Genomic DNA, 27,032 nt, shown 5'->3' with positions numbered 1-27,032 from the left:
AATCAGTTTCAATGTAATATAAAAGACAAAAGTGTTGTTCAGTCCAGCAGGTGACAGTGTGAGATGTAAATATCTGTGTACATAGGAATAGTCAGCTAGCTGTTTCCTAAAGGTCAGGAGAGGACAAATCCCCGAAACCAGGGAATGTTGGCTACTGAAGCTTTATTGTTCACTAAACTAACTACTTGTGATGTTTTCAATCAATATCTCTCAAGCTCCACCTATTTCCTACCATAAGAACTCCAACACAGATTAGTCTTTTGAAGTGGATATAGAGAACATCTACTCAGTTATTAGAGTACCTGTACCAAGCTCTAATTGCAAGAGGTCTAAATGTAAATTTAAATATACACTAGTTTGCTGGACATGCCGGTTGCAGAATGCACTGGTGTTATATTGCTTGTTTGTATGTTTTTGTTATTCTGTTTCATCCTTTTGTTTTGGACATCTGTCTTTTCACTAATGCTCTGGATTACCACACTCATTTTAATAGATAAAATTTCCTGTACTACCATACCTGTGTTGTAATCCTAAACATTGTGACTCCCATTCTTGCAGATTTTAATTGAATTCATAGCACAATACATGTAGCAAATAAGAATAGGAAAGGGACATATTGTTCCCAGCAAACTCTAACATCTACCTAATGGTGTATGGTGGTAAATAATTCTAAGCCACACTGGTTGTCTTTAGTGGACATACAGTACCTGTATCTAGAAATGTACACTGGAGTATCTATAAAAACCCTATTTGTGCACTTGGGTACAATTTTAAAGCCACAAATTCTAACTGTAAGGCCTATTCCTTTCTCTGTCAGATGTACTATGCCTTGGAGTGGGATAAAGTACTAGCCAATCAGCTCCCAACTTTTATGTTACAGGCGGTGTTTGACAAATGACAGTTATAATCTGATTGGGTGATAGTTTCTTTCTCTCCAGTTTATCACTCTCTAAGGCTTAGTACTTTACATCTGCCCCATGATCTCTATAACTAACATCGTTTTTAGTTTTAACTTTTAAATGTTCCACCTAGGTTACATGTTTTGCTCTTGGTCACTGAATTTTTTCATTTGCTTTCATAGGGTTCCTCAGTTTGTTATGGACTATATATGGTCAATTCCCCAACTGCGCTTATTTTGAAAAGTTTTAAAATTCCCAAGTTTGTGAAATTTTCTGTTTTTAGTTTTGTTTTCAAACTGGGCAAATCATTTGACTTTGAAACACGCAAAAGTTTTTGCTCATCCCAGATATTATAGGTTAAATAATTAAAAGTGATCAAGATTCAATTACAAAAATATGTAGCTAAGACCAGCCATTCATGTTTGGCTAAAATAGTACTCATCCCCAACTTTTAATGATATCCTGCTAATGAAGATTTCCTTTTCCTTCAACTAAAAACTGGTAGTTAAACCAGTAATATTGTTGCAAGATAACTGGCATTTATAATATACAAAGCAACATTTTATTTATACATTGCAGTCCCTGCATTGAAATACTTCTATCCGGGTTAGTTATTACAGCTGCTAAGCTGGTTTGTACATGCTCACTGCCACTGACATGGCCAGCAATTTACCACTTCCTTTGAAGAACATATACAACTGTAAAAGCATTCCCTTGTATGACTGCTTCAGCACTCCGTTCTATTCAGCAGATTTGCTGGATGTTTTACTTTAAAGGGAAATTTTATATATGTAAAAAGATGGCTTTCTTGTGCATTTAGTAGACTGAGAGTCAATATTTTCCATTCTGTATTAACTCTTGTAGAATCTGACACTTTCTAAAGTGATTTATTTCTGAAATTTAAATCAACATAAATAAGATGGCCAATGGGAGATTGATGTACAGGGTGGTCCATAAGTGTGGAAACACCCTTATAAAAAGGAAATGAGAGGGGAAATATTAATCCAGTGTCTAATCATATGATATGGGAGTGGGGAAAACTTACCCTAAAAAGTTTTCTCCCACTCCCATATCATGCGTGTTGACACTGGATTAATATTTCCTTACTCATTTCTTTTTTTATAAGGATGTTATGGACCATGTGATTAGTCCTAGAATAGTTTGTCTGGTTACACACTTTCCGATGTCCCATCCGATGTGACCTCATGCAAGATTCCGCCCCTCCCCCCCCCCCGCAAATGATATCATTCATACACTGCGATATTGTTTGCTTCTCATTAGTGACTGCATGCACCCACATCCAAATATCCAAATGCATGCCGTCTCATGCAGTATCTTTTAGATTTCAAGGGGAAATCTAAAGATTGTGTACATTAATGACCCACGGGAGAGCGCATCGTTAACAATATACTGTAGTGGATACACACCGGACGATGTGAACGATATGTCGCCCGATCTGCCCTGATCGGACGATATATCGCTTGCACATCGCTAAGTGTGTACCCAGCCTAAGAAAGCAATACAGTGCAAATTTATATTCTGTAAATAATCTCATGAGATTGACCACCTAAAGGAAAAACAACCCCTTACTGTGTTCTCTATTCTAGTGGTTTTATTGCTTTAGTTAAACCCTAAGGAGGTGACTGCCTCGTGTTCATTTAAGGCAATAGCCTTGCGGTATTGCACAATTAATGGAGTTAATCTTATTACCAAATAACCAGTATTTGTATATCTGAGCACAGAAGAAACAATAAATCTCTATTATGAGATTAAGCTCTTGAGGTCATGTCTTTAATAATCTCCTTTAACGACAACCCCTATTTGAATAGGAGCATAGTAAGGATAGTAAATTGCCATTTGCACTATACTTGGTGCTCGCTGTTGGCATTGGGGCATGAGCAAAACTTTGCGACAGCCTTTTAGGAATGATCAACTGTATAGTATAATTGTTATAGCTCCTATCTGCAGTTTTATGGGCTATATATAAAGGTCACATTCAAAATTGTCACTGTTCTACGAAGTGTTACAGCAAGTAGGTGGGTGCCCTAGATGGTGCCTCGAACGCTGCAGTGGCATTCAATGCCCCCACACACTCTGTAGTAGAGCCCCAACCATTGCTGATCGACAGGATAGCATTCTCCATTCCTTAGACTAGGTATGTGACATCACAGCCAAGTGCCACACTGCCATAGTAACCCAGGAGGTTCCAGAGCCAGCAATTTCACATCTAGGATACTACAAGCTTATTCTTCTTTATCAAAGAAAGAGATATGTAAATGCGCAACCAACAGCAGCCGGTATGAGGAAGGTCAAATCCTCAATGTAAACTAGAGTAGGAAAATAAATATACCGGCGCTGACTGATAAATTAATAAGAGATGGTTTGCTTCGTGTGTAGAATTATAAACAATTTATTAACAATTCATATAAAAACAATTAAAAAAGGAATATATCCCTATTACCATTAATTGGTAAAATTCATTTGTCTTATCTGGATAGACTTGATTGGTCACATAGGAAAGTGGTATATTGCACAATCTCCCAAAGTATGTGCACTGTGTTTTGCAGATAATTACCGGATCCACAGATAGGCATCGGCATTAGGACAAGTCCATTTAAAGCTGCAGGTGTGGGCCAAACCGGTTGAGTAGACTTTATCCAGTGGTGGGAGAAAGAGTCCAATTTTTGCCAAGGGATGGTAATGGTCTTGTAGGTCTGTTTGGAAAGTGGAGTCCAGATAGATGTAGGAAAAGCTCAACGCGTTTCACTGGTATAAGTACAATCCAGCTTCCTCAGGAGCATAAATCCTATGAGTACTGGGTATTCTATTTATACCCTTCTTAATGGGTCAATAGGCATCACGTGTTTAGTCTAGAAATCACTCAAAGCAAACCATCCCTAAAAATAATATAAAAATCTTATAGTAGAATCATAATAATCATGTCTATTCATATAATAAGTGTCCATTAAAAACAAGTATTTTATCCTTATTTATTATGAAACAACTTTTAGCAATATAAGTACAGCCTATCGATCATGTGATGTATCACATCACATGATCGGCTAATTCGGCAGTCCCATTGGTCAAATAGAAGGCTCCCGGTCACGTGGTTTTAATCACATGACCGGGTGTCCTTTTAATCCCCTTCTCCTGGGGTACGTTGGTGTTCTTAGTAGGTCTTTAAAGTTAATTTTCTTATTCTTCTTTATGTCTTTAGGACTTTGTGGGAGCATTAAAATCTCTAAATGATTGACGTCATGTCACTCAATCGGTGTTTAAGCACAACTCCAACTATTGACGTCCAAGGCTACTGTCTAACTTTGCATAATCATAGCACTCTGCTTCTGAACACCTCTTTTTAGAATGCATTGTACAAGACCTCTATATATGTCGGAAGGTCCATATTTACCTGAATGTCCGGACGACTTTTACTTTGACATCTGCTAAGGAGAATTGTTTACTTTTCCAATCTAAAAGAATTAAACCTTGCTAACATCTTACACTCTAAATTCATCTTATATATTATACATCCCATGGCTATAATAATAATAATAATAATAATCATAACATTCAATAAAATAAATATGCTGTTGAATTACCAAATGTTTGTCTGAAATACCCCTATTCACTCGCCTGTATAATAATAATAATTTAAATATGCTTATTGCATCATGAATGTGTGGTGAAGTCTTTACGATGTAAGTGTAAGTAGTCAGCTGCAGAGACAACTCTGCCATTATACATGGATCACAGTGTCTGTACTGTATGCAGATGCTAATATTTCAGTCTGGTTAAACCATCATGTTTCAGATGGATAAGACCTTCTTTGTAACTACGTCTAAGCCTAAGAACGTTAAACAGTTGAGCCTTACTGCCTTTGCCAAGGTGATGTCTCTACTGTTGGATTTCCCCAGAAATCTGAATTGACCCTGAAAAAATGTAAAAGTAAAATTAAATATAACACTTTTTTCTTATAAGAAAGGTTCCATGCCTCCTTTTCATCCATAACGTAGTATTGAAACCCACTTTATAAAAAATCTCGAATTTGGAGAAACCTCTTGTAATTTAGTAGCATGTTGTAAAAGGTGTAATATCTTTTTGCAGCTGCAATGCATAATCCTAAAATCTTCTACATCTTAGTAATCAATGGGGGGAGAATCAATTGTTTGAAAAGTCAGTTGGGTGTCTGTTTGTTTTTTCCTATTTCATATACAGGAAAAAATAGACACCCAGCCGACTTTTCAAACATTTGAATTCCCCCCCAGTGAGTGTTATGTATTGTGCATATTGGTCTATATAATGGACCGTTTTATATTCTGCTCTCTTGCTATATTGGACCGGGACTATACGAAATGGTGACTGTCTAGAAGTACCTCTCCTGTGATGCACAATTGTGTAGTGCGGGGGATTTGACATTTGTACAAGCAACTGAGAGAGATGGCAATAGTGTATATCTCTGGTCTGTGAAGGCAGTTGCATTTATTACGGACCATAAACAGGATACATTTTATTCTACTTCCCCTTATACTCTTAGCACTTGTCAATTCTGTAATGTATACCTCCAATAACGATGCAAACAATGATGTACAGGAGACTCATTTCTTCTATGTAGCATTATATTGCACCCCCACATTAATATAATATATGAGATATGGGTCCTGTTTGAGTTGCACACTGCTGCGACAGCTTTAACATCCTCTTGTCATAGTTGCATCACGTTAATTTCTGCCCCTCCCCTGGTGTACAAGCCTGCGTCTATGATTGTATGTAATGCAGAGGTTCTCAAACTCTGTACTCAAGGCACCCCAACAGTCCAGGTTTTAAGTTTATCCATGCTTGGCCACAGGTGACTTAACTAGCACCTCAGTCAATTTGATTTAACCATCTCTGCTGAGCCATGGATATACCTAAACCTGGCCCGTTTGGGGTGCCTTGAGGACTACATTTGAGCACCTCTGTGCTAATATCCGCCCTACCCTGGTGTACAAGCTTGTGTATGATTGTGATTGGACTGAGATGCCCACTTTCAGCATCTTTTAGACCATGTAATACCACTTTGTGCAACTTTCACTCCATGGAATATAGCACCAACCCTATGGCTGGGGCAGATACTCCATCAGAGTATGGCCGATTCTCTGTATGCAACCACCCATGACACTCAAAAGGCGGACCATCTTTATGCGTCCACCTAGCCACTGTTAGTGCCCGGGAACACCCAATACATTTGTCTATACAATGGTAACTCTGTGTGCACAGGCACTAAAAGCATGCACAGTGCGACTTAGAGGCATGCACTTACTCTACTGCTTCCGACTTTGGCAGTGCGTCTGACTCCGCCCCGTAGAGTCTAATACATTGGAATATTACCATGCGTCTCTACATCAGGAATGGAAACCTTTTTATATAACCATGTACCATGTGAATGCAATGAAAGGCTTTATAAAACGGGCTTGAATTGAAAACTTGTGAACAGTTGGTCGTGCGAGTTTTTGAGCTGCACCTGTTAAAGATAACTTTATTTAAGGCCATAGTAGTGGAAGGGGTAATACTCTATCTCAGTATTACCCGAGGCCAAAAGGTCATCCTCCCTACAGGGAGAAACTGTAGCCTCCTTTGTTGCTGTGCGGTCTCTCTCACCCCATTTATTATCATTTTTGGAATGTGCAATGGTTCTTCCCAGCTTTTAGAAGGTACTTGTGAAATCATTTTGTGTTTTAGGGTTTATGGCATTTTGTACACTATATAACTAAATTAAAAGTAAGGTAATGTTTTGCATTACTGTGTATTAATGAATCAATAAATTGTGCATCCCTGCTTGTTGTTCTCACCACTGACCATATTTCATTTTTTTAATTAATATTTTTTTGACGTGATATATCTCACTCATGAACCTTTTGTATAAATGCTTCATTGATGTTTTAAATGAACAATTTCCCACCAATGAACCTATGTGAAAATTATTCATTGAAGTTGTAAATGAGCTTTCCAGACCTAAAGTCCCTCTTTCAGAGATGACATCTGAGGAACAGGCTTCTGGTATATACAATGGCATCTATTCATTTCACATTATCATTTGGCAGCCCATGAAACTTGCATTTATACCGTTTTTCCTCTAAAGTCTATATGTGTGTGTGTGTGTGTGTGTATATATGTATATATATATATATATATATATATATATATATATATATATATATATATATATATATATATATTTAATATAAAATGTGTGTGTGTATATATACACATCATACACTGTAAAAGTACATAGAAAAAAATCTGTTTTGGGATGGTATTCTTCAGATTTAATTTACCATATTATAATTATTCTCCAGATCAATTAATGAGCTAGAAGAGCCTGAAGAGAGCAATCCTCTATTTGCCTATGGCGATGGAGCATAAAGTTAGCAAGCTCATGTATGGTTGCCAGCGAAGCTCCACATCAGATGATGACTCCGGCTGTGCTATGGAGGAGTACACTTGGGTTCCACCTGGTCTTCGTCCTGAACAGGTGATGGCAATCTGGCAGTTTGTATTATTGTACTTTCAGTTAACAGGTTCTGTAACATAAATAGACAAAAATATGTACATGAAAGTTTTTTTTTTTAAATAAGAATGCAGATTGGGCTGCAGTGTTAATGTTTGCTTGTACATCTAGAGATTACAAGCTCTGTCTGTTATTACCCAGTCTTGTTTTGTTCCCAATTGTAAAGTGCAGTGTAATATGCTGTGCAAATAACTTGGTAATACAGCCTCTCTGTATTTGATCATAAATAGATTACTGGACTGTATTATACCATATGCACAACTTTTCTGACAAAATTAGTTTTTTTTATTTTTCGGTTGCAATTAATTGTGGTAGTGGTTCTTTAGTCTTTCAGTTAACGCCTGATTCTTTGGTGGGCAACAGAGTGTCTCCATGCTTAGTATTGCTGCCAAACTGCACTGGGGTCATGAGTTCAATTACAACCAGGGCCCTATCTGTAATGGAGCTTTTATGTTCTAACCTTGTAGGCTTCGTACATGTCTTCTATTTCCCTCCCTTAATTCAAAGACCTATAGGTAGGTTACTTGGATTTTGGAAAGAATGTAATCATAATATTCACTGTAAAGGTCTGCATAATATGTGAAACTGATAATAAATTAAATGTTGGCAAAAAATAATAATCAAAGAATTGCTTGAAAACAAAAGTTAACTATTGCACCTTAATCTTTTGACATGGTTTAATGGTAAGGTACATAGGCTTATAACTTTTGGAAGAGTATGATCAGTTAACCTGTGGTTCTTTTAAAGTAGAAGCTGGCATCTGGCTAAAACATGTTTGAATTTGACCCCTCCCATGAAGTTGACTTAAGGTCTTCTGAAAAAAGCTCAGATGGAAGCAATGAAATCGGTGGCTGGGGATGAACCCTAGCAGCAGGAGCTGACAAAGCAGCTTTTGTCTCACCGATGTGTAAAATTCAAGAAGCAAATTAAACCTGTTTATAGGGGCTGTTTTCTAGATGGCTTCTCACGTTATGCAAAGTAATTGTGGATAGTAATGTAGGAATTTTCATGGACTTGTTGACTAGTTTTAGAGGAGGTGGGTGTAATGGCCACATTAAATGTGCATAATTTATGATACCCCTTAATAGTAACTGCAACTTGCATTCCACAGTAGCAATTTAGCAGCTGGGTGCAAACTGACTGTCATCTTCTTATGCTGGTCTGGCTTATATGATGCTCATTATCACATAAGCCCAAAGCTGCCTTAGACCTAATGTTGCATTACTCACTTTTCCAAGCCATTCACCTGCATTTTACATTTAATTTTAGATGAATCAATATTTTCATTGGCTGTGACAATTATTTATTCTTATTTTTTTATGTATTTATTGCAGGTTCAGCTGTATTTTGCATGTCTGCCAGAAGAAAAGGTTCCCTATGTCAACAGTGTGGGTGAAAAGTTTAGGATCAAACAGCTTCTGTACCAGTTACCTCCTCATGATAATGAAGTAAGATTGCAGCTTGATTAAACATTAGTCTTTGCATTCTACAGCCTTATGTAGAGAGGAACATATGTATTTAGAAACCTCTATACACATGGTGTCCTGTTTCCTGAGGTTTAATTTCCTGAGATGCTGCAGGAGTTTGTACCACTCCTGCAGCATCTCGGAACTTTGTAAAGGCACACATTGTTAGTGCTGCTTTATGCTGTCAGATTGGATCTGGTCTACTGTTTTCGTCCACCAACCGTTTTTCTCTATCGTCCTAAGTGGATGCTGGGGTTCCTGAAAGGACCATGGGGAATAGCGGCTCCGCAGGAGACAGGGCACAAAAGTAAAGCTTTTACAGGTCAGGTGGTGTGTACTGGCTCCTCCCCCTATGACCCTCCTCCAGACTCCAGTTAGATTTTTGTGCCCGGCCGAGAAGGGTGCAATTCTAGGTGGCTCTCATAAAGAGCTGCTTAGAGAGTTTAGCTTAGGTTTTTTATTTTACAGTGATTCCTGCTGGCAACAGGATCACTGCAACGAGGGACAGAGGGGAGAAGAAGTGAACTCACCTGCGTGCAGGATGGATTGGCTTCTTGGCTACTGGACATGAAGCTCCAGAGGGACGATCACAGGTACAGCCTGGATGGTCACCGGAGCCACGCCGCCGGCCCCCTCACAGATGCTGAAGCAAGAAGAGGTCCAGAATCGGCGGCTGAAGACTCCTGCAGTCTTCTTAAGGTAGCGCACAGCACTGCAGCTGTGCGCCATTTTCCTCTCAGCACACTTCACACGGCAGTCACTGAGGGTGCAGGGCGCTGGGGGGGGGGGCGCCCTGGGAGGCAAATGAAAACCTTTAAAAAGGCTAAAAATACCTCACATATAGCCCCAGAGGCTATATGGAGATATTTACCCCTGCCTAAATGTACTAAATAGCGGGAGACGAGCCCGCCGAAAAAGGGGCGGGGCCTATCTCCTCAGCACACGGCGCCATTTTCTGTCACAGCTCCGCTGGTCAGGAAGGCTCCCAGGTCTCTCCCCTGCACTGCACTACAGAAACAGGGTATAACAGAGAGGGGGGGCAAAATAAATGGCAATATATTAATATAAAAGCAGCTATAAGGGAGCACTTAATCATAAGGCTATCCCTGTCATATATAGCGCTTTTTGGTGTGTGCTGGCAGACTCTCCCTCTGTCTCCCCAAAGGGCTAGTGGGTCCTGTCTTCGTATAGAGCATTCCCTGTGTGTCTGCTGTGTGTCGGTACGTGTGTGTCGACATGTATGAGGACGTTATTGGTGTGGAGGCGGAGCAATTGCCAAATATGAGGATGTCACCTCCTAGGGGGTCGACACCAGAATGGATGCCTTTATTTGTGGAATTACGGGATAGCGTCAACTCGCTTAAGCAGTCGTTTGCCGACATGAGGCGGCCGGACACTCAATTAGTGCCTGTCCAGGCGCCTCAAACACCGTCAGGGGCTGTAAAACGCCCCTTGCCTCAGTCGGTCGACACAGACCCAGACACAGGCACTGATTCCGGTGGTGAAGGTGACGAATCAACCGTATTTTCCAGTAGGGCCACACGTTATATGATTTTGGCAATAAAGGAGATGTTACATTTAGCTGATACTACAGGTACCACTAAACAGGGTATTATGTGGGGTGTGAAAAAACTACCAGTAGTTTTTACCGAATCAGAAGAATTAAATGACGTGTGTGAGGAAGCGTGGGGTGCCCCGATAAAAAACTGCTAATTTCAAAGAAGTTATTGGCTTTATACCCTTTCCCGCCAGAGGTTAGGGAGCGCTGGGAAACACCTCCTAGGGTGGACAAAGCGCTAACACGCTTATCAAAACAAGTGGCGTTACCCTCTCCTGAGACGGCCGCACTTAAAGATCCATCAGATAGGAGGATGGAAAATATCCAAAAAGGTATATACACACATGCAGGTGTTATACTACGACCAGCTATTGCGACTGCCTGGATGTGCAGTGCTGGGGTAGTTTGGTCAGAGTCCCTGATCGAAAATATTGATACCCTGGACAGGGACAATATTTTACTGTCGTTAGAACAAATAAAGGATGCATTTCTTTATATGCGTGATGCACAGAGAGATATCTGCACACTGGCATCACGGGTAAGTGCTATGTCCATTTCGGCCAGAAGAGCTTTATGGACACGACAGTGGACAGGCGATGCGTAGAGGAGTTATTTGGGGTCGGTCTATCGGATTTGGTGGCCACGGCTACGGCCGGGAAATCCACCTTTCTACCTCAAGTCACTCCCCAACAGAAAAAGGCACCGACTTTTCAACCGCAGCCCTTTCGTTCCTTTAAAAATAAGAGAGCAAAGGGCTATTCATATCTGCCACGAGGCAGAGGACGAGGGAAGAGACAGCAACAGGCAGCTCCTTCCCAGGAACAGAAGCCCTCCCCGGCTTCTACAAAAGCCTCAGCATGACGCTGGGGCTTCGCAAGCGGACTCGGGGGCGGTAGGCGGTCGTCTCAAGAATTACAGCGCGCAGTGGGCTCACTCGCAGGTAAATCCCTGGATCCTGCAGATAATATCTCAGGGGTACAGGTTGAAATTAGAGACAGAGCCACCTCGCCGTTTCCTGAAGTCTGCTTTACCAACGTCCCCCTCAGGAAGGGAGACGGTTTTGGAAGCCATTCACAAGCTGTATTCTCAGCAGGTGATAGTCAAGGTACCTCTTCTACAACAAGGGAAGGGGTATTATTCCACTCTTTTTGTGGTACCGAAGCCGGATGGCTCGGTAAGGCCTATTCTAAATCTGAAGTCCTTGAACCTGTACATAAAGAAGTTCAAGATGGAGTCACTCAGAGCAGTGATAGCGAACCTGGAAGAAGGGGACTTTATGGTATCCTTGGACATCAAGGATGCGTATCTCCACGTTCCAATTACCCCTCACACAGGGGTACCTCAGGTTCGTTGTACAAAACTGTCACTATCAGTTTCAGACGCTGCCGTTTGGTTTGTCCACGGCACCTCGGGTCTTTACAAAGGTAATGGCCGAGATAATATTTCTTCTTCGAAGAAAAGGCGTATTAATTATCCCATACTTGGACGATCTCCTAATAAGGGCAAGCTCCAGAGAACAGCTAGAGATGGGTTTAGCACTATCTCAAGAGGTGCTAAAGCAGCACGGATGGATTCTGAATATTCCAAAATCCCAATTAATGCCGACAACTCGTCTGCTGTTCCTGGGGATGATTCTGGACACAGTTCAGAAAAAGGTTTTTCTTTCCGAAGAAAAAGCCAAGGAGTTATCTGACCTGGTCAGGAACCTCCTAAAACCAGGAAAGGTGTCTGTACATCAATGCACAAGAGTCCTGGGAAAAAATGGTAGCTTCTTACGAAGCAATCCCTTTCGGCAGATTCCATGCAAAGGGATCTGTTGGACAAATGGTCAGGGTCGCATCTTCAGATGCACCTGCGGATAACCCTGTCGCCGAGGACAAGGGTATCCCTTCTGTGGTGGTTGCAGGAGGCTCATCTATTGGAGGGCCGCAGATTCGGCATGCAGGATTGGATCCTGGTGACCACGGATGCCAGCCTGAGAGGCTGGGGAGCAGTCACACAGGGAAGAAATTTCCAGGGAGTGTGGTCGAGCCTGAAAAAGTCTCTTCACATAAGCATTCTGGAACTAAGAGCAATCTACAATGCTCTAAGCCAGGCGGAACCTCTGCTTCAAGGAAGACCGGTGTTGATCCAGTCGGACAACATCACGGCAGTCGCCCATGTAAACAGACAGGGCGGCACAAGAAGCAGGAGGGCAATGGCAGAAGCTGCCAGGATCCTTCGCTGGGCGGAGAATCACGTGATAGCACTGTCAGCAGTATTCATCCCGGGCGTGGACAACTGGGAAGCAGACTTCCTCAGCAGACACGACTTTCACCCGGGAGAGTGGGGACTTCATCCAGAAGTTTTCCACATGCTATTAAACCGTTGGGTAAAACCAATGGTGGACATGATGGCGTCTCGCCTCAACAAAACACTGGACAGGTATTGCGCCAGGTCAAGAGATCCGCAGGCAATAGCTGTGGACGCGCTGGTAACACCTTGGGTGTACCAGTCGGTATATGTGTTTCCTCCTCTGCCTCTCATACCAAAGGTATTGAGGATTATACGGCAAAGAGGAGTAAGACTAGTGGCTCCGGATTGGCCAAGAAGGACTTGGTACCCGGAACTTCAAGAGATGGTCACGGACGATCCGTGGCCTCTACTTCTGAGAAGGGACCTGCTTCGGCAGGGTCCTTGTCTTTTTTAAGACTTACCGCGGCTGCGTTTGACGGCATGGCGTTTGAATGCCAGATCCTAAAAGGAAAAGGCATTCCAGAAGAAGTCATTCCTACCTTGATAAAGGCAAGGAAGGAAGTTACCGCGAAGCATTATCGCCGTATTTGGCGAAAATATGTTGCGTGGTGCGAGCAGCGGAGTGCTCCGATGGAGGAATTTCAACTGGGTCGTTTTCCTACATTTCCTGCAATCAGGATTGTCTATGGGTCTCAAATTGGGATCTATTAAGGTTCAAATTTCGGCCCTATCAATATTCTTCCAAAAAGAATTGGCCTCAGTCCCTGAGGTCCAGATTTTATCAAAGGAGTACTGCATATACAGCCTCCTGTGGTGCCTAAGGTGGCACCGTGGGATCTAAATGTAGTTTTAGATTTCCTCAAATCCAATTGGTTTGAACCACTAAAGAATGTGGATTTGAAATATCTCACATGGAAAGTGACTATGTTACTGGCCCTGGCTTCGGCCGGGAGAGTATCTGAACTGGCGGCTTTGTTTTATAAAAGCCCTTATTTAATTTTCCATTCGACATAGGGCAGAGCTGCGGACGCGTCCGCATTTTCTCCCTAAGGTGGTATCAGCGTTTCACCTGAACCAGCCTATTGTAGTGCCTGCGGCTACAGACGACTTGAAGGACTCCAAGTTGTTGGACGTTGTCAGAGCCTTAAAAATATACATTTAAAGGACGGCTGGAGTCAGAAAATCTGACTCTCTGTTTATACTGTATGCACCCAACAAGTTGGGTGCACCTGCTTCTAAGCAGTCGATTGCTCGTTGGATTTGTAACAAAATTCAACTTGCACATTCTGTGGCAGGCCTGCCACAGCCTAAATCTGTTAAGGCCCATTCCGCAAGGAAGGTGGGCTCATCTTGGGCGGCTGCCCGAGGGGTCTCGGCATTACAACTCTGCCGAGCAGCTACGTGGTCAGGGGAGAACACGTTTGTAAATTTTTACAAAATTGATACCCTGGCAAAGGAGGACCTGGAGTTCTCTCATTCGGTGCTGCAGAGTCATCCGCACTCTCCCGCCCGTTTGGGAGCTTTGGTATAATCCCCATGGTCCTTTCAGGAACCCCAGCATCCACTTAGGACGATAGAGAAAATAAGAATTTACTTACCGATAATTCTATTTCTCGGAGTCCGTAGTGGATGCTGGGCGCCCATCCCAAGTGCGGATTATCTGCAATACTTGTACATAGTTATTGTTAACTAATTCGGGTTATTGTTTAGGAAGCCATCTTTCAGAGGCTCCTCTGTTATCATACTGTTAACTGGGTTTAGATCACAAGTTGTACGGTGTGATTGGTGTGGCTGGTATGAGTCTTACCCGGGATTCAAAATCCTCCCTTATTGTGTACGCTCGTCCGGGCACAGTACCTAACTGGAGTCTGGAGGAGGGTCATAGGGGGAGGAGCCAGTACACACCACCTGACCTGTAAAAGCTTTACTTTTGTGCCCTGTCTCCTGCGGAGCCGCTATTCCCCATGGTCCTTTCAGGAACCCCAGCATCCACTACGGACTCCGAGAAATAGAATTATCGGTAAGTAAATTCTTATTTTAAGAATCTCCTGAATTTGCAGTTTTACAGATTGCAGGTTTTTCTAATTTACAGGGTTGTTTTACAATTCTATGTTATGTTTTGCTTTTCATTGCAAGAATGTTAAACTGTTAGTATACAGTATTTACTTATGTTCAATAACTACTATATTTTTTTTTTTAAACCATTGACCTATTCAGTGTTACTTTAATGTGTCTTTCTAGAATAGCAATAGTGTATTTACTGACATGTAGAATGTGTCAGTCAAGTGTCAAAATAAGCTTGTGTTCTCCAAATGCCAAGTATTGACCTAAATGCCTTGTTTCTGTAGGTGCGATATTGCCAGTCCTTAAGTGAGGAGGAGAAGAAGGAATTGATGATGTTCAGTACCCAGCGCAAAAAGGAGGCCCTTGGGAGAGGGAATATTAAACTGTTGTCAAGAGCTGTGATGCATGCAGTCTGTGAACAGGTATAGCAGTTCTGTTTCTTGTTTTTTCTATTTTGTTTTTTGCCATACAAAAAGTACTGTAATAAAATGGTATGATGACAGCACCACATTTCTTCACCTGAAATGCCTAAGGCAGAGGTGCTCAAACACGTTCCTCAAGGCACCCCAACGGTCCAGGTTTTAAGTTTATCCATGCTTGGCCACAGGTGACTTAATTAGCACCTCAGTCACTTTGATTTAACCATCTGTGCTGAACCTTGGCTACACCTAAAACTTGGACTGTTGGGGTGCCTTGAGGACCGCGTTTGAGAACCTCTGGCCTAAGATGTACCAACTTAAGTACATGTATTTATTCTGGACAGGCCCCCATCTTCTGCTTCCCCAGCCGCATGTGATAGCGGAGCAATTTCTTAGTACCCCAAACAGCCAAACATCACTCAAGGCACCCATAAAAATAAACATGGGTGCCACCTTAGTCGCCCCTTGGGCTTGCGCCCGGGTAGTGGCATAGTACATATGGTCAATTTTATTTTATTTACTAAATAGTCTTTTTCTTTTTTTTCTGTTTAATAGCTCTGAAAGAGTATTTCACTGTAATGTAGAGAGCCCCTCTATAAGGTTTATGTGTGCTTGCGTATATCTCCCATGCATGTGCATACTCGTAAGAATAAAGCATTTTCTACTTGGGAGAAGTGTCAAATTGTAGCCAGATGGCGAACTTTATTAAAACCACATTTAAAAAATGAAAACCAGCTTAAGTGGTTCTTTAAATATCTACTTAACATATATCGACAATATTTTTCTTGGTTTAGAATCCGTTTATGGTTAGAGATTTAAACTTTTCCTTCTTTTGCATTTTAAATTGATTAAATGCCTTTGGTAGTTTTATGTCATAAGAAGTAGTATTTTTCTTTTTAATGGGAACAGCAAACAATGTGCAAACATTCAGTCAACATGTATAGTTTAAAAAAAATTTTTTTTATTAAATTCTATTTTTATTTTCAGTGCGGTGAGAAGATAAATGGAGGTGAAATTGGAATTTTTGTTTCAAGAGCTAATCCTGGGGTATGCTGGCACCCATCATGTTTCACATGTTCCACATGCAATGAACTGCTTGTTGATCTAATATATTTCTACCAAGATGGAAAAATACATTGTGGCAGACACCATGCAGAGCTACTTAAACCAAGATGTTCAGCCTGTGATGAGGTATTGGACGGAGTCTATTCACATCATGTTTATATTGTCCTTAATTAGTCTTTAGATTGTATTTGAAAATAGTACTTTTGGCCAAGGGAAAGCGTGTAGCAATTTGAAATTAGAAGTGTGTGTGTGTGTATATATGTATATATATATATATATATATATATATATATATATATATATATATATATATATATTATTAGTTTAGATTTTATTAAGGTATAATGCAATTATTATTATTGTCTGTCCTTTAGTTAAAAAGAGAAGAAAAGAGGCATACAGAAAAAAAGGGAAGGGCATGGAAAAATATAGGAATGTGCACATCCCACACACACTATATGCAAAAGCAATGTAATGCACTTTGGAATGTTGTCTTTGTTTTATACTATAAACTACTATGTACCGAATAACTGATTTTAAAATTCTAACAAGACAGTTTCTGGTATAAAATGTGACAAACCACCACCATTCCCTGCATAGAAGTAAATATAAGCACATGGTATCCGATGTCCCCATCTTAGAAATAACAAATTAAATAAATTAGCAGATGTAAAAAAAAAAAATGTTTTCTGTTCCGGTATTTAAATAATTACATATTAGGATGTGATTGTACGTAATGTTTTTGATCTGACTGTTTCTCTTTGTTTTTGTTATTCTTTAGATTATATTTGCTGATGAATGCACAGAGGCTGAGGGGCGTCACTGGCATATGAAACACTTTTGTTGCTATGAGTGTGAGACTGTGCTTGGGGGACAGAGATACATCATGAAAGATGGCCGCCCCTTCTGCTGTGGCTGCTTTGAGTCTCATTATGCAGAGTACTGTGAATCCTGTGGAGAGCATATAGGTATGGAGACCCTTTTTACTTGTATTCTGTCCAGAGTCCATTGTAACGTTTGAAGTTTACAATTAATTGGTTTGGGTAATGTGTATCTAAGCACTTAATAACAAAGCTTAATATTAGCAAAACAAGAGGATATTGTTGCGTACTTTGTAATGTAAATATACAGAGGCATGCCAATTATTTTTTAGTATTGGTTTTTCAAGGTGACTGATTCTTACTAAAATAATTAGGCGCTGCAGGTGAAAAAAATATATATTTTGGACCCCTCACTCTTATCTCAAAACAGCTGCAGCACCATCAGCCCATATGTTAATCCAGTCATGGGAAAACTCTGCTTGACTGGCAACAGTTGTACCCGTCAACTGATTATAATTCTGCGTTTATTTTTCTTGTAGGTGTTGATCACGCTCAGATGACCTATGATGGACAACATTGGCATGCTACAGAAAGCTGTTTTTCTTGTGCACAGTGTAAAGTTTCTCTACTGGGATGTCCTTTTCTACCGAAAAAAGGACGCATTTATTGTTCCAAGATTTGCAGCTTGGGAGAGGATGTACATGCATCAGATTCTTCTGACTCCGCATTTCAGTCTGCTAGGTCTAGAGAGTCCAGAAGAAGTGTACGAATGGGAAAGAGCAGCAGATCTGCAGATCAGTGTAGACAATCACTCTTGCTTTCTCCAGCGCTGAATTATAAGTTTCCAGGAATGTCTGGTAATGCCGATGATACACTGTCTCGTAAAATGGATGATCTCAGCTTATCAAGGCAAGGAGCCAGTTTCGATAATGACTTTTGGAAAGGAAGAGATGAGCAGGAGACTCCAGAGGATCATGAAGAATGGGCTGAGCATGATGACTATATGACTCAATTACTTTTAAAGTTTGGAGAAAAAGGACTTTTTCAGCAGCCTGCTGAGGATAATCGGTCTAGTGAGCATTGGGTGTCAGAGAAGATCAGTCGAGACTTAAAAAGAAATGGGCACAATCAAAGTTTGGCAAGCAAAAAATATGAGAACGATATGTACTGGGCTCAGTCACAGGATGGACTTGGAGATTCGGCTTACGGCAGCCATCCAGGACCAGCAAGTAGCAGGAAAATACAAGAGTTGGACTTGGATCATGGAGCATCTGGTTACAAGCGTGACAAGAAGCCGTGGTATAAGAACTCGTTGGAATGTTTGTCTGATGATCTTAAACCACAGCTTGAAAACATTTGTGACTCTATGGATTCACTAGCATTGTCCAATATAACAGGTATGGTTTGGTTTCTTTTTGACTTGTTTAGACAATTTTAACATGTGGACATTACACTTTTTATTGTCTGAAATGCCATATAAATATCTGTTTGTCAAAACCTAAAAATATTGAATGTGGTCGAATCTGTCTAATGGCTCTCAATAAGTCCCATAGGTTTGAAGCATATCACAGCACATTAATACACAATTTGCATATTGCTGCATTTTAAAAGGAGTTGTATAGAAAACTGCTACTACTAAATCATCATTTTGTCCCACCTAACCAATGCTCGCAGTGAGGAATTGAGGTATAGTGCAGCCAATGACCGTATATGCGCATGATACAGGACCTGTAGTTGAGTTTGCAAATCCTCTCCAGCTTCACAGGTCCCTCATTGATAGATATTGTATAACGCCATATTAATGACGTTACCAAGTGGCGGAAAGCTTCTCTTGTCGCTGCTTGATAAAATAAATTGGGGTCCGCATAGCATGCTATGGGGATGTGGTCATTTAAAAAAAGACCCCACGAGTAAGTGATTTCTCTTACGTCCTAGAGGATACTGGGGTCCATTTAGTACCACGGGGTATAGACTGGTCCACTAGGAGCCTTGAGCACTTTAAGAAATCAATAGTGTTTGCTGGATCCTCCTAATATGCCCCTTCTACCGGACTCAGTTTAGAAAATGTGCCCGAAGGAGCCGGTCACGTTTAGGTTTTCTGCATTTATTTTCGGTTTTATTTTCAGACCGGGCTGGTTGGCACCACCTGCCTGCTTCACGGGACTTGAGAGAGAAGGGAGGGGTTGGCTGGCCCAACCTCCTATAGGGTTAATGGTCCCGTTCCCTGCTGACAAGACACTGAGCTCCTGAGGGACTACAGTGTACTCAGGATAGTACACATTCTCATGCTAGTGGGTCCGAACCAGTATGGTTGGATTCATTAAATGGGATGATCTCAAATATTTCACATAAATTGTCCCAAAATGAGAAAGAGACACAATACTTAAGACAGTCTGTGGATGACTTGATGAATAGAGATTCAGTGTCCATACCAGTGTCACAGACCCCTACCATTTGTCCACAAAAGCGTACACTGGCCCAAATCCTGCAGGCTGACACTGATGATGATGTATCAGACGCAGAGGGAGGGTGAGGTTGATTCGGGAGGGGGGATGCAGCTCTGTCACAAGGAATACAGGTCCTTATAGAAGCTATTAGAGACTTCCTGCACATTCCTGACAAAGTGACAGAGGAAGATGAGGAATCTTATTTTAATGTAAAAAAGAAATCCTCTGCTACTTTCACTGCATCTAAGGAATTAAATTCCCTATTTGAAGAAACTTGGATTAATCCTGACAAGAAGTTTCAGATCCCTAAAAGGTTACTGGCATCCTTCCCTTTTCCTCAGGATGATAGAAAAAAAAAAATGGGAAAACCCGCCGATTGTTGATGCATCGGTATCTAGGCCGTCACGTAAAATAATCCTACCTGTCCCGGGGGCAGCCTCCTTCAAGGACACGGCTGACCACAAGATTGAGACCACTCTCAAATCTCTGTACACAGCTGCGGGGGTGGCCCAAAGACCCACTATAGCTTGTGCATGGATCACTAGGGCCATTGCAAAATGGTCAGGTAACCTAATTGAGGGGTTAGATTCCTTACCCAGAGGGGAGATAGTTTTACTCCTACAGCATATACAGGACTCTGCAAATTTTATGGTGGAGGCCATAAAAGATAGTCTTGCTCCATGCATGTGTCACGGCCATGGCAGTGTCAGCACGCAGGGGCCTATGGCTACGTCAGTGGACTGCGGATGCGGATTCCAGAAAAGGTGTGGAAAGCCTACCATGCACAGGTGAGGCCCCTGTTTGGAGATGAACTGGATACGTGGATATCCAAGACTATGGCGGGTAATTCTACATACCTTCCTTCCGCAACCCCCCCAGCTAGGAAGACCTACTCTCCTCCAACTCTGTAGTCCTTTTGGGTAGCGACATTTAAAAATAAAACCAAAGGTGGTTCTACAGCCTTCAAAGGCAATAGAGGTAAACCCAGAAAACAAGCAACTGCAGGTTCAAAGGAACAGAACTCGGGTTCTGTTTCCTCAAAGCCTTCAGCATGTCGGTGGGACCGCACTGCCTGGAAGACAGGCAGGTTGGAGCCCGATTTAAGAGATTTCAGTCACACATATGGGTGATATCATGCCAGGATCCCTTGGTCAAAGACTTCATCACCCAGGGGTACAGACTGGAGTTTCAGGAACTCCTACCTCACAGATTCTTCAAATCAGGCTTACCAGCTTCTCAGGAGGCAAGTATAATTTACAGGATGCAATTCAAAAACTGGTACAGACTCGGGTCATTGTTCCAGTTCCACCTCAGCTACAGTACAAAGGTTATTATTCCAACCTGTTTGTGGTACCAAAACCTGACTGTTCGGTAAGACCCATTTTAAACCTCAAGTCACTGAACCCGTATTTACGGGTGTTCAAATTCAAGATGGAGTCTCTGAGAGCCGTGATCTCAGGTCTGGAGGAAGGGGAATTCTTGGTGTCTCTGGATATGAAGGATGCATACCTTCCTATCCCAATCTGGCCGCCTCATCAGGCTTATCTAAGGTTTGCATTACAGGACTGTCCCTACCAGTTCCAGGCCCTGCCATTTGGCCTCTCCACGGCACCAAAGGTGTTCACCAAGGTAATGGCAGAGATGATGTTTCTCCTCCGCAAACAGGGAGTGATCATAATTCCGTACCTGGACAATCTGCTGATAAAAGCACCATCCAGGCAGCGGTTGTTGGACAACATTGCCCTTTCAGCTTGACCACTCCGGGATCACGGATGGATTCTGAACCTACCAAAATCTCACCTGGAACCAACACGGAGGCTTCCATTTCTGGGGATGATACTGGATACGGAGGCAAAGAATGTATTCCTTCCATTGGAAAAGGCATTGGTAATCCAGTCGATGGTGCGGGAGGTTCTAAAAACCAACCCGGATATCGGTGCATCTATGCATTCGCCTTCTGGGAAAGATGGTAGCCGCTTACGCTGCAGTATGGAAGGTTTCACGCAAGGCGCTTCCAGCTGGATCTGTTGGAGAAATGGTTCGGATCGCATCTCCACATGCACCAGAGGATACGTCTGTCGCCAAGAGCCATGATTTCTCTTCTGTGGTGGCTTCAGACTTCTCACCTGAGCGAGGGCCGAAGGTTCTGGTTTCAAAATTGGATTCTGCTAACCTCAGACGCAAGCTTCAGAGGTTGGGGAGCAGTCACCCAGAGGGAACACTTCCAAGGAAAATGGTCAAGTCAGGAAACCATTCTTCCAATCAACTTTCTGGAACTGAGGGCCATATACAACGCCCTTCTATAGGCATCACATCTTCAAGATCAGGCCATCCAGGTTCATTCGGACAATGTGACGGCGGTAACGTAAATAAACCGACAGGGCAGAACGAAGAGCAGAGCTGCAATGTCAGAGGTAACAAGGATTCTCCTCTAGGCAGAAAGACGCTGTGGCGTTGTCCGCAATCTTCATTCACGGGAGTAGACAACTGGGAAGCAGATTTTCTCAGCAGACACAACCTCCACCTAGGAGAGTGGGGCCTTCACCCGGAGGTGTTCAGGTGCTTGACACGTCGGTGGGGAATTCTACAGATCGATATGATGGCCTCTCGTCTCAACAAGAAGCTCAGGCGGTATTGTTCCAGGTCAACAGACCCACAGGCAGTGGTTCCATGGGTCTATCAGATGGTGTACATGTTTCCACCACTTCCATTGATCCCAAGAATTCTCAAAAGAATAAAAAGGGAAAAGATTCAAGCAATCCTCATTGCTCCGGATTGGCCAAGAAGGGCTTGGTACGCGGATCTACTGGAAATGCTCCTGGAGGATCCGTGGCGTCTACCTCTTTGAGAGGATCTTCTGCAACAGGGACCATTCGTCTATCAAGACTTACCGTGGCTACGTTTGACGGCATGGAGGATGAGCGTCAAATTCTAGCTCGGAAAGGCATTCCGGATAGGGTAATTCTTACCTTGATCCAAGCCAGAAAAGGGGTAACGTCTAAACATTACCACCGTATTTGGAGAAAATACATCTCTTGGTGTGCAAACAGGAAATTTCCTGCGGTGGAGTTTCAACTAGGACTAGGGAAGCCAATCCCGGGCCATTTTTTTCAATCCCGGGATTGAAAAATGCTCGATCCCGGGATTGCAGTAGGGATCGGTGTAGGGAGCAGGTTTAGTAGATGTGGAGGGCAGAGAGGAAGGGTGTAGGAAGCAGCGAGGGAGGGTGGGTGCAGGGAAAAGGGTGGGTTCAGGGAGGATGTAGGGAGCAACGTGGGAGGGTGGGTGTAGGGAGCAGCGTGGGAAGGTGGGTGTGGGGGCAGCATGGGAGGGTGGGTGGCTGCAGGGAGGATGTAGGGAGCAGCATGGGAGGGTGGGTGGTTGCAGGGAGGATCTAGGGAGCAGCAAGGGAGGATGGGTGTAGGGAGCAGCATGGGAGGGTGGGTGGTTGCAGGGAGGATGTAGAGAGCAGGTAGGAATGGTGCATGTAGGGAGCAAGGAGAAATGGTGCTGAGAACTGTGAGGGAGGGCAGAAATACAAAGCAATGATGGTGGGTGGATGTACTACCGTACTGGCAGCCATGGACACACTGACAGCTGCAGCGCCGGCAGCATTTCAAATGTAGCGCTGGCTGCCAGCCAGTCAGAACTGGAAGTTCGTCTGCCAAACAGGAACCGCTGCTGCGGCTGCTTCCCTGATTGGCTGCCGGCCAGCGCTACGTTTGAAATGGCGCTGTCAGCGACTCAGCGTGTCTTTTGTTTGCCCGCCTAAACTGTACCTCGCTCCCCTATGGGATGCACAGTCGGACAGCGTCCCTTGTCTTAGATGCTGCCTGGCAAAACTTCACATGCGCAAACTAATCCCGTGAATCCCGGGATTGGAGGCGCCAATCCCGGGATTCAAATCCCGGCATTTTTGGGCCAGAATCCCGGGATTGGCCTCCCTAACTGGGACGTTTTCTGCTTTTTCTGCAGTCAGGTGTGGATGTGGGCCTACGCTTGGGCTCCATAAAAGTCCAGATTTCGGCCTTATCCGTTTTCTTCCAGAAACAATTGGTTTCTCTCCCTGAGGTTGACATTTTTGAAGGGTGTTCTGCACATCCAACCGCCCTTTGTGCCTCCTACGGCACCTTGGGTTCTCAACGTGGTGTTGCTGTTCCTACAAACGGAATGGTTTGAGCCTTTACAGGGAGGTTGACGCTAAGTTTCTTACGTGGAAGACCGTCACACTGTTGGCTTTGGCTTCGGCTTCAGCAAGACGTGTGTCGGAGCTGGGGGCGTTGTCTCACAAGAGCCCCTATTTGATTTTTCATGAAGATAGAGCTGAACTCCAAACACGTCAGCAATTTCTTCCTAAGGTGGTGTCTGCGTTTCATATCAACCAACCTAGTGTGGTTCCAGTGGTTACCGAATCACCTCTGCTACTTCAAAGTCCTTGGGGATTGTGCGGGCTTTGAAGATCTATGTAAAGTGGACAGCTCGTCACAGAAAATCGAACTCGCTGTTTGTTCTCTATGATCCCAATAAAATTGTGTGTCCTGCTTTAAAGCAGTCTATTGCTTGCTGGATCAGGCTTACTATCCAGCATGCTTATTTTACGGCAGGTTTGCCAGTTCCAAGATCTGTACAAGCCCACTCTACTAGGACGGTGGGGTCTTCCTGTACGGCTGCCCGGGGTGTCTCGACTTTACAGCTCTGCTGAGCAGTTACTTGGTAAGGTTCAACACGTTTGCTAAGTTCTACAAGTTTGATACTTTGACCAAACTGAAGGTCCTCGGAGGCCAATCTGTTCTGCATGAACCTCGGCACTCTCCCACCTGGTTTGGGAGCTTTGGTACATCCCCATGGTACTAAATGGACCCCAGTATCCTCTAGGATGTAAGAGAAAATAGGATTTTAATTACCTACCGGTAAATCCTGTTCTCATAGTCCATAGAGGAAACTAGGCGCCCACCCAGTGCTTTGTGTTTTCCTGCACTGTTACTTGGTTAAGTGTTCAGCTGTTGATGTTCCGGTTCAAGTTTGGTTAGCATAGCTTACCTCTTATTTTGTGTGTGCTGGTTCGAATCTCACCACTGTCCTATTAAATCCTTCTCTCAAGGTATGTCCATCTCCTCGGGCACAGTTTCTAGACTGAGTCTGGTAGGAGGGGCATGGAGGGAGGAGCCAGCGCATACTATTTATTTCTTAAAGTGCCCAAGGCTCCTAGTGGACCCGTCTATACCCCATGGTACTAAATGGACCCCAGTATCCTCTACGGACTACGAGAAAAGGATTTACCGGTAGGTAATCTAAATCCTATTTTTATCTCCTTAAATAGCAGGAGGCAGACCCCTTAGTCATAAGGCTTGCAACACCTGGCATATTTAGACATTGTAATCCCATTATTAGCCATGCTTAAGTAAATTTTAAATTCTATGAAAGATGGTGACTTCTGCAAACTAATGTGAATTTTTTCTTTTTCTTCCTCGCTAGCTTCTGTTGATGGGGAAAGTAAGCCACGACCTTCACACTTTTCTTATCCAAATTTCCAAGACTTAGACACACGGGATTGTGAGAAAATGAGCAACATGGGAACTCTTAACTCTTCCATGCTCAACAGGAGTACGGAGTCTCTGAAAAGCCTGAACTCAGAAATCTGCCAGGAAAAGCCACCTCCAGAAGCAAAACCTATTCACACATCTGCCTTGAGAAGGTCAAAATCACAAACAAGACCACAAGTCAAATTTTCTGATGATGTCATTGACAATGGAGATTATGGCACCATTGAAATCAGACAGCCACCAATGAGTGAAAGGAGTCGTAGAAGGGTTTACAAATTGGAAGACCGTAGTCAAAGACCCCATCGTCATAGGCGCAGGAAATCACGCTCTGAAAATGCACTTCACCTTGCTGCAGATCAAAAGTCACCAGGATGGGAAAAACCTAGGTGTTATACTTCTGAGGATTATGATAGACTTTTTCATAACAAATCTCCTCAAGAGGTTCAGGCGTACATTCAGAATGGTGAACTATTTGGACAATATGCAAATGCTGCTTCAGATTTTGGACTGCAAAGCCAAATCATGGATAAGTATTTTGGTATGTGTGGTGAAGAAGATGACTCTTGGTGTTCAACATGTTCATCTTCCTCTGATTCAGAAGAGGAGGGATATTTTCTTGGACAGCCTATTCCTCAACCACGACCACAGCGATATCCATATTTTACAGATGACATGCCTACTCCTACATCTGTACTATCCAGTAGTCATTTTGGCCAAAGGACCACTAAATCCAAAAAGAAGAAGGGACACAAAGGCAAAAACTGTATTATTTCCTAAGACTTATAGGCATCTGTATCATCCTTCCTGTGAAGACAGACTATTGACATTCTAACTCCAGAGACACTTATTTAGTTTTATAGTTCTGCTATTTGTTAAAAATGTGTTTTTTGTTTTTAATGCTTTGCCAATTGTACCAAAACAGGCCGGCTGGTGTTTACAATGTGTAATTACTATTGACAAAGTTTGTGTTTAGCAGAATATTTACTTAGACTATCACAGGTTTACAGTTCAGGTTTGCTTTGGTTTTATTGCTTTGCACATAATACTGAAGTTAGATATTAGACAATGCACCAAATGCTTAACATTAACTGGCAGAAATACATCAGACTTGCTAACCCTGCATACCTCAAGCTTTGTAACCTACTCTAAAGATGGGAATGGTGTAATGGAATAAATAACACTTTTATTGCAGTTTACAGGAATCATTTACGAGTGAATATGGTGTATTTTCATCTGAATAAGATTGTTTGCTTGGAACAGTGTGTATTTTATGGTCTTACATTTAAGATGTGTATTGGGAACAATGCAGAGAGTTCTTTTGTTCCAGATCATTCACGCTGTTTAACATACATGAAGAACCATTTTGCAAGTATTGTCTGTTGGTATTTACTCCAGAAAACCTTTTTAAATGTAGAATATTTAGCTGCAAGTTATTTATATTGTTACATATAAACAAATCTAGCCCTAATTTAACTGCAAATAATGTATATATTGTATATGTCAAATGCAGAACTTTTGTTTTTTAGATTTATTTTCTGCAGTGTTGCATTTTTTTCCTCTGCAACATTGAATAGGGGCCCAACAGAAGCGTTATGGTTGGTTCCTTATTTGCTTTCTCATTTTTATTGCTGTTAAAATGTTTTAATAAGGAAAAACCCAGCAGTGTTTAGTAATGGATAATGGTTCTTCATATTTCCACCGTCTCTCATGTATTATTTGGCTCTACATAAGGCACTGTAGTGGTGTAAGTTATTTTACACCTACTGTATGTAACCTACTTTTTATTTATGGATCAGAGACTAGCAGAAAAAAACATCTTTTTTATAAAACAACTGCTGCAATAGTTTTTTGTCTGGAAACCATAAGTTTTAGATACCGCAATTCACTTGTTTGATATTTCTAAAAGATTGACACATTTTTGTGAATAAAAATATAGACAAAGTTGCATTTGGTATATCTTGAGTCATT

At 42.3% G+C, this 27,032-nt stretch overlaps 1 protein-coding gene across 1 annotated transcript; it reads left to right on the top strand.

Moving 5' to 3' along the window:
- The first annotated feature begins 7,284 nt into the window (after positions 1–7,284).
- On the top strand, positions 7,285–27,009 carry PRICKLE1 (prickle planar cell polarity protein 1). Its single transcript, XM_063927337.1, has 7 exons — positions 7,285–7,410; positions 8,781–8,894; positions 15,054–15,191; positions 16,176–16,379; positions 17,035–17,221; positions 17,614–18,471; positions 24,997–27,009. Exons 1-7 carry the CDS (start codon positions 7,285–7,287, stop codon positions 25,839–25,841), a joined length of 2,472 nt encoding a protein of 823 aa, XP_063783407.1. The 3' UTR covers positions 25,842–27,009.
- The last annotated feature ends 23 nt before the right edge of the window (positions 27,010–27,032 follow it).

Source organism: Pseudophryne corroboree, chromosome 6 (genome assembly GCF_028390025.1).
Source record: "Pseudophryne corroboree isolate aPseCor3 chromosome 6, aPseCor3.hap2, whole genome shotgun sequence".
In the NCBI taxonomy this organism is placed as follows: Eukaryota; Metazoa; Chordata; class Amphibia; order Anura; family Myobatrachidae; genus Pseudophryne; species Pseudophryne corroboree.
Note: the sequence above shows the minus strand (reverse complement) of the source record. Positions and strands in the feature narration are given on the sequence as shown.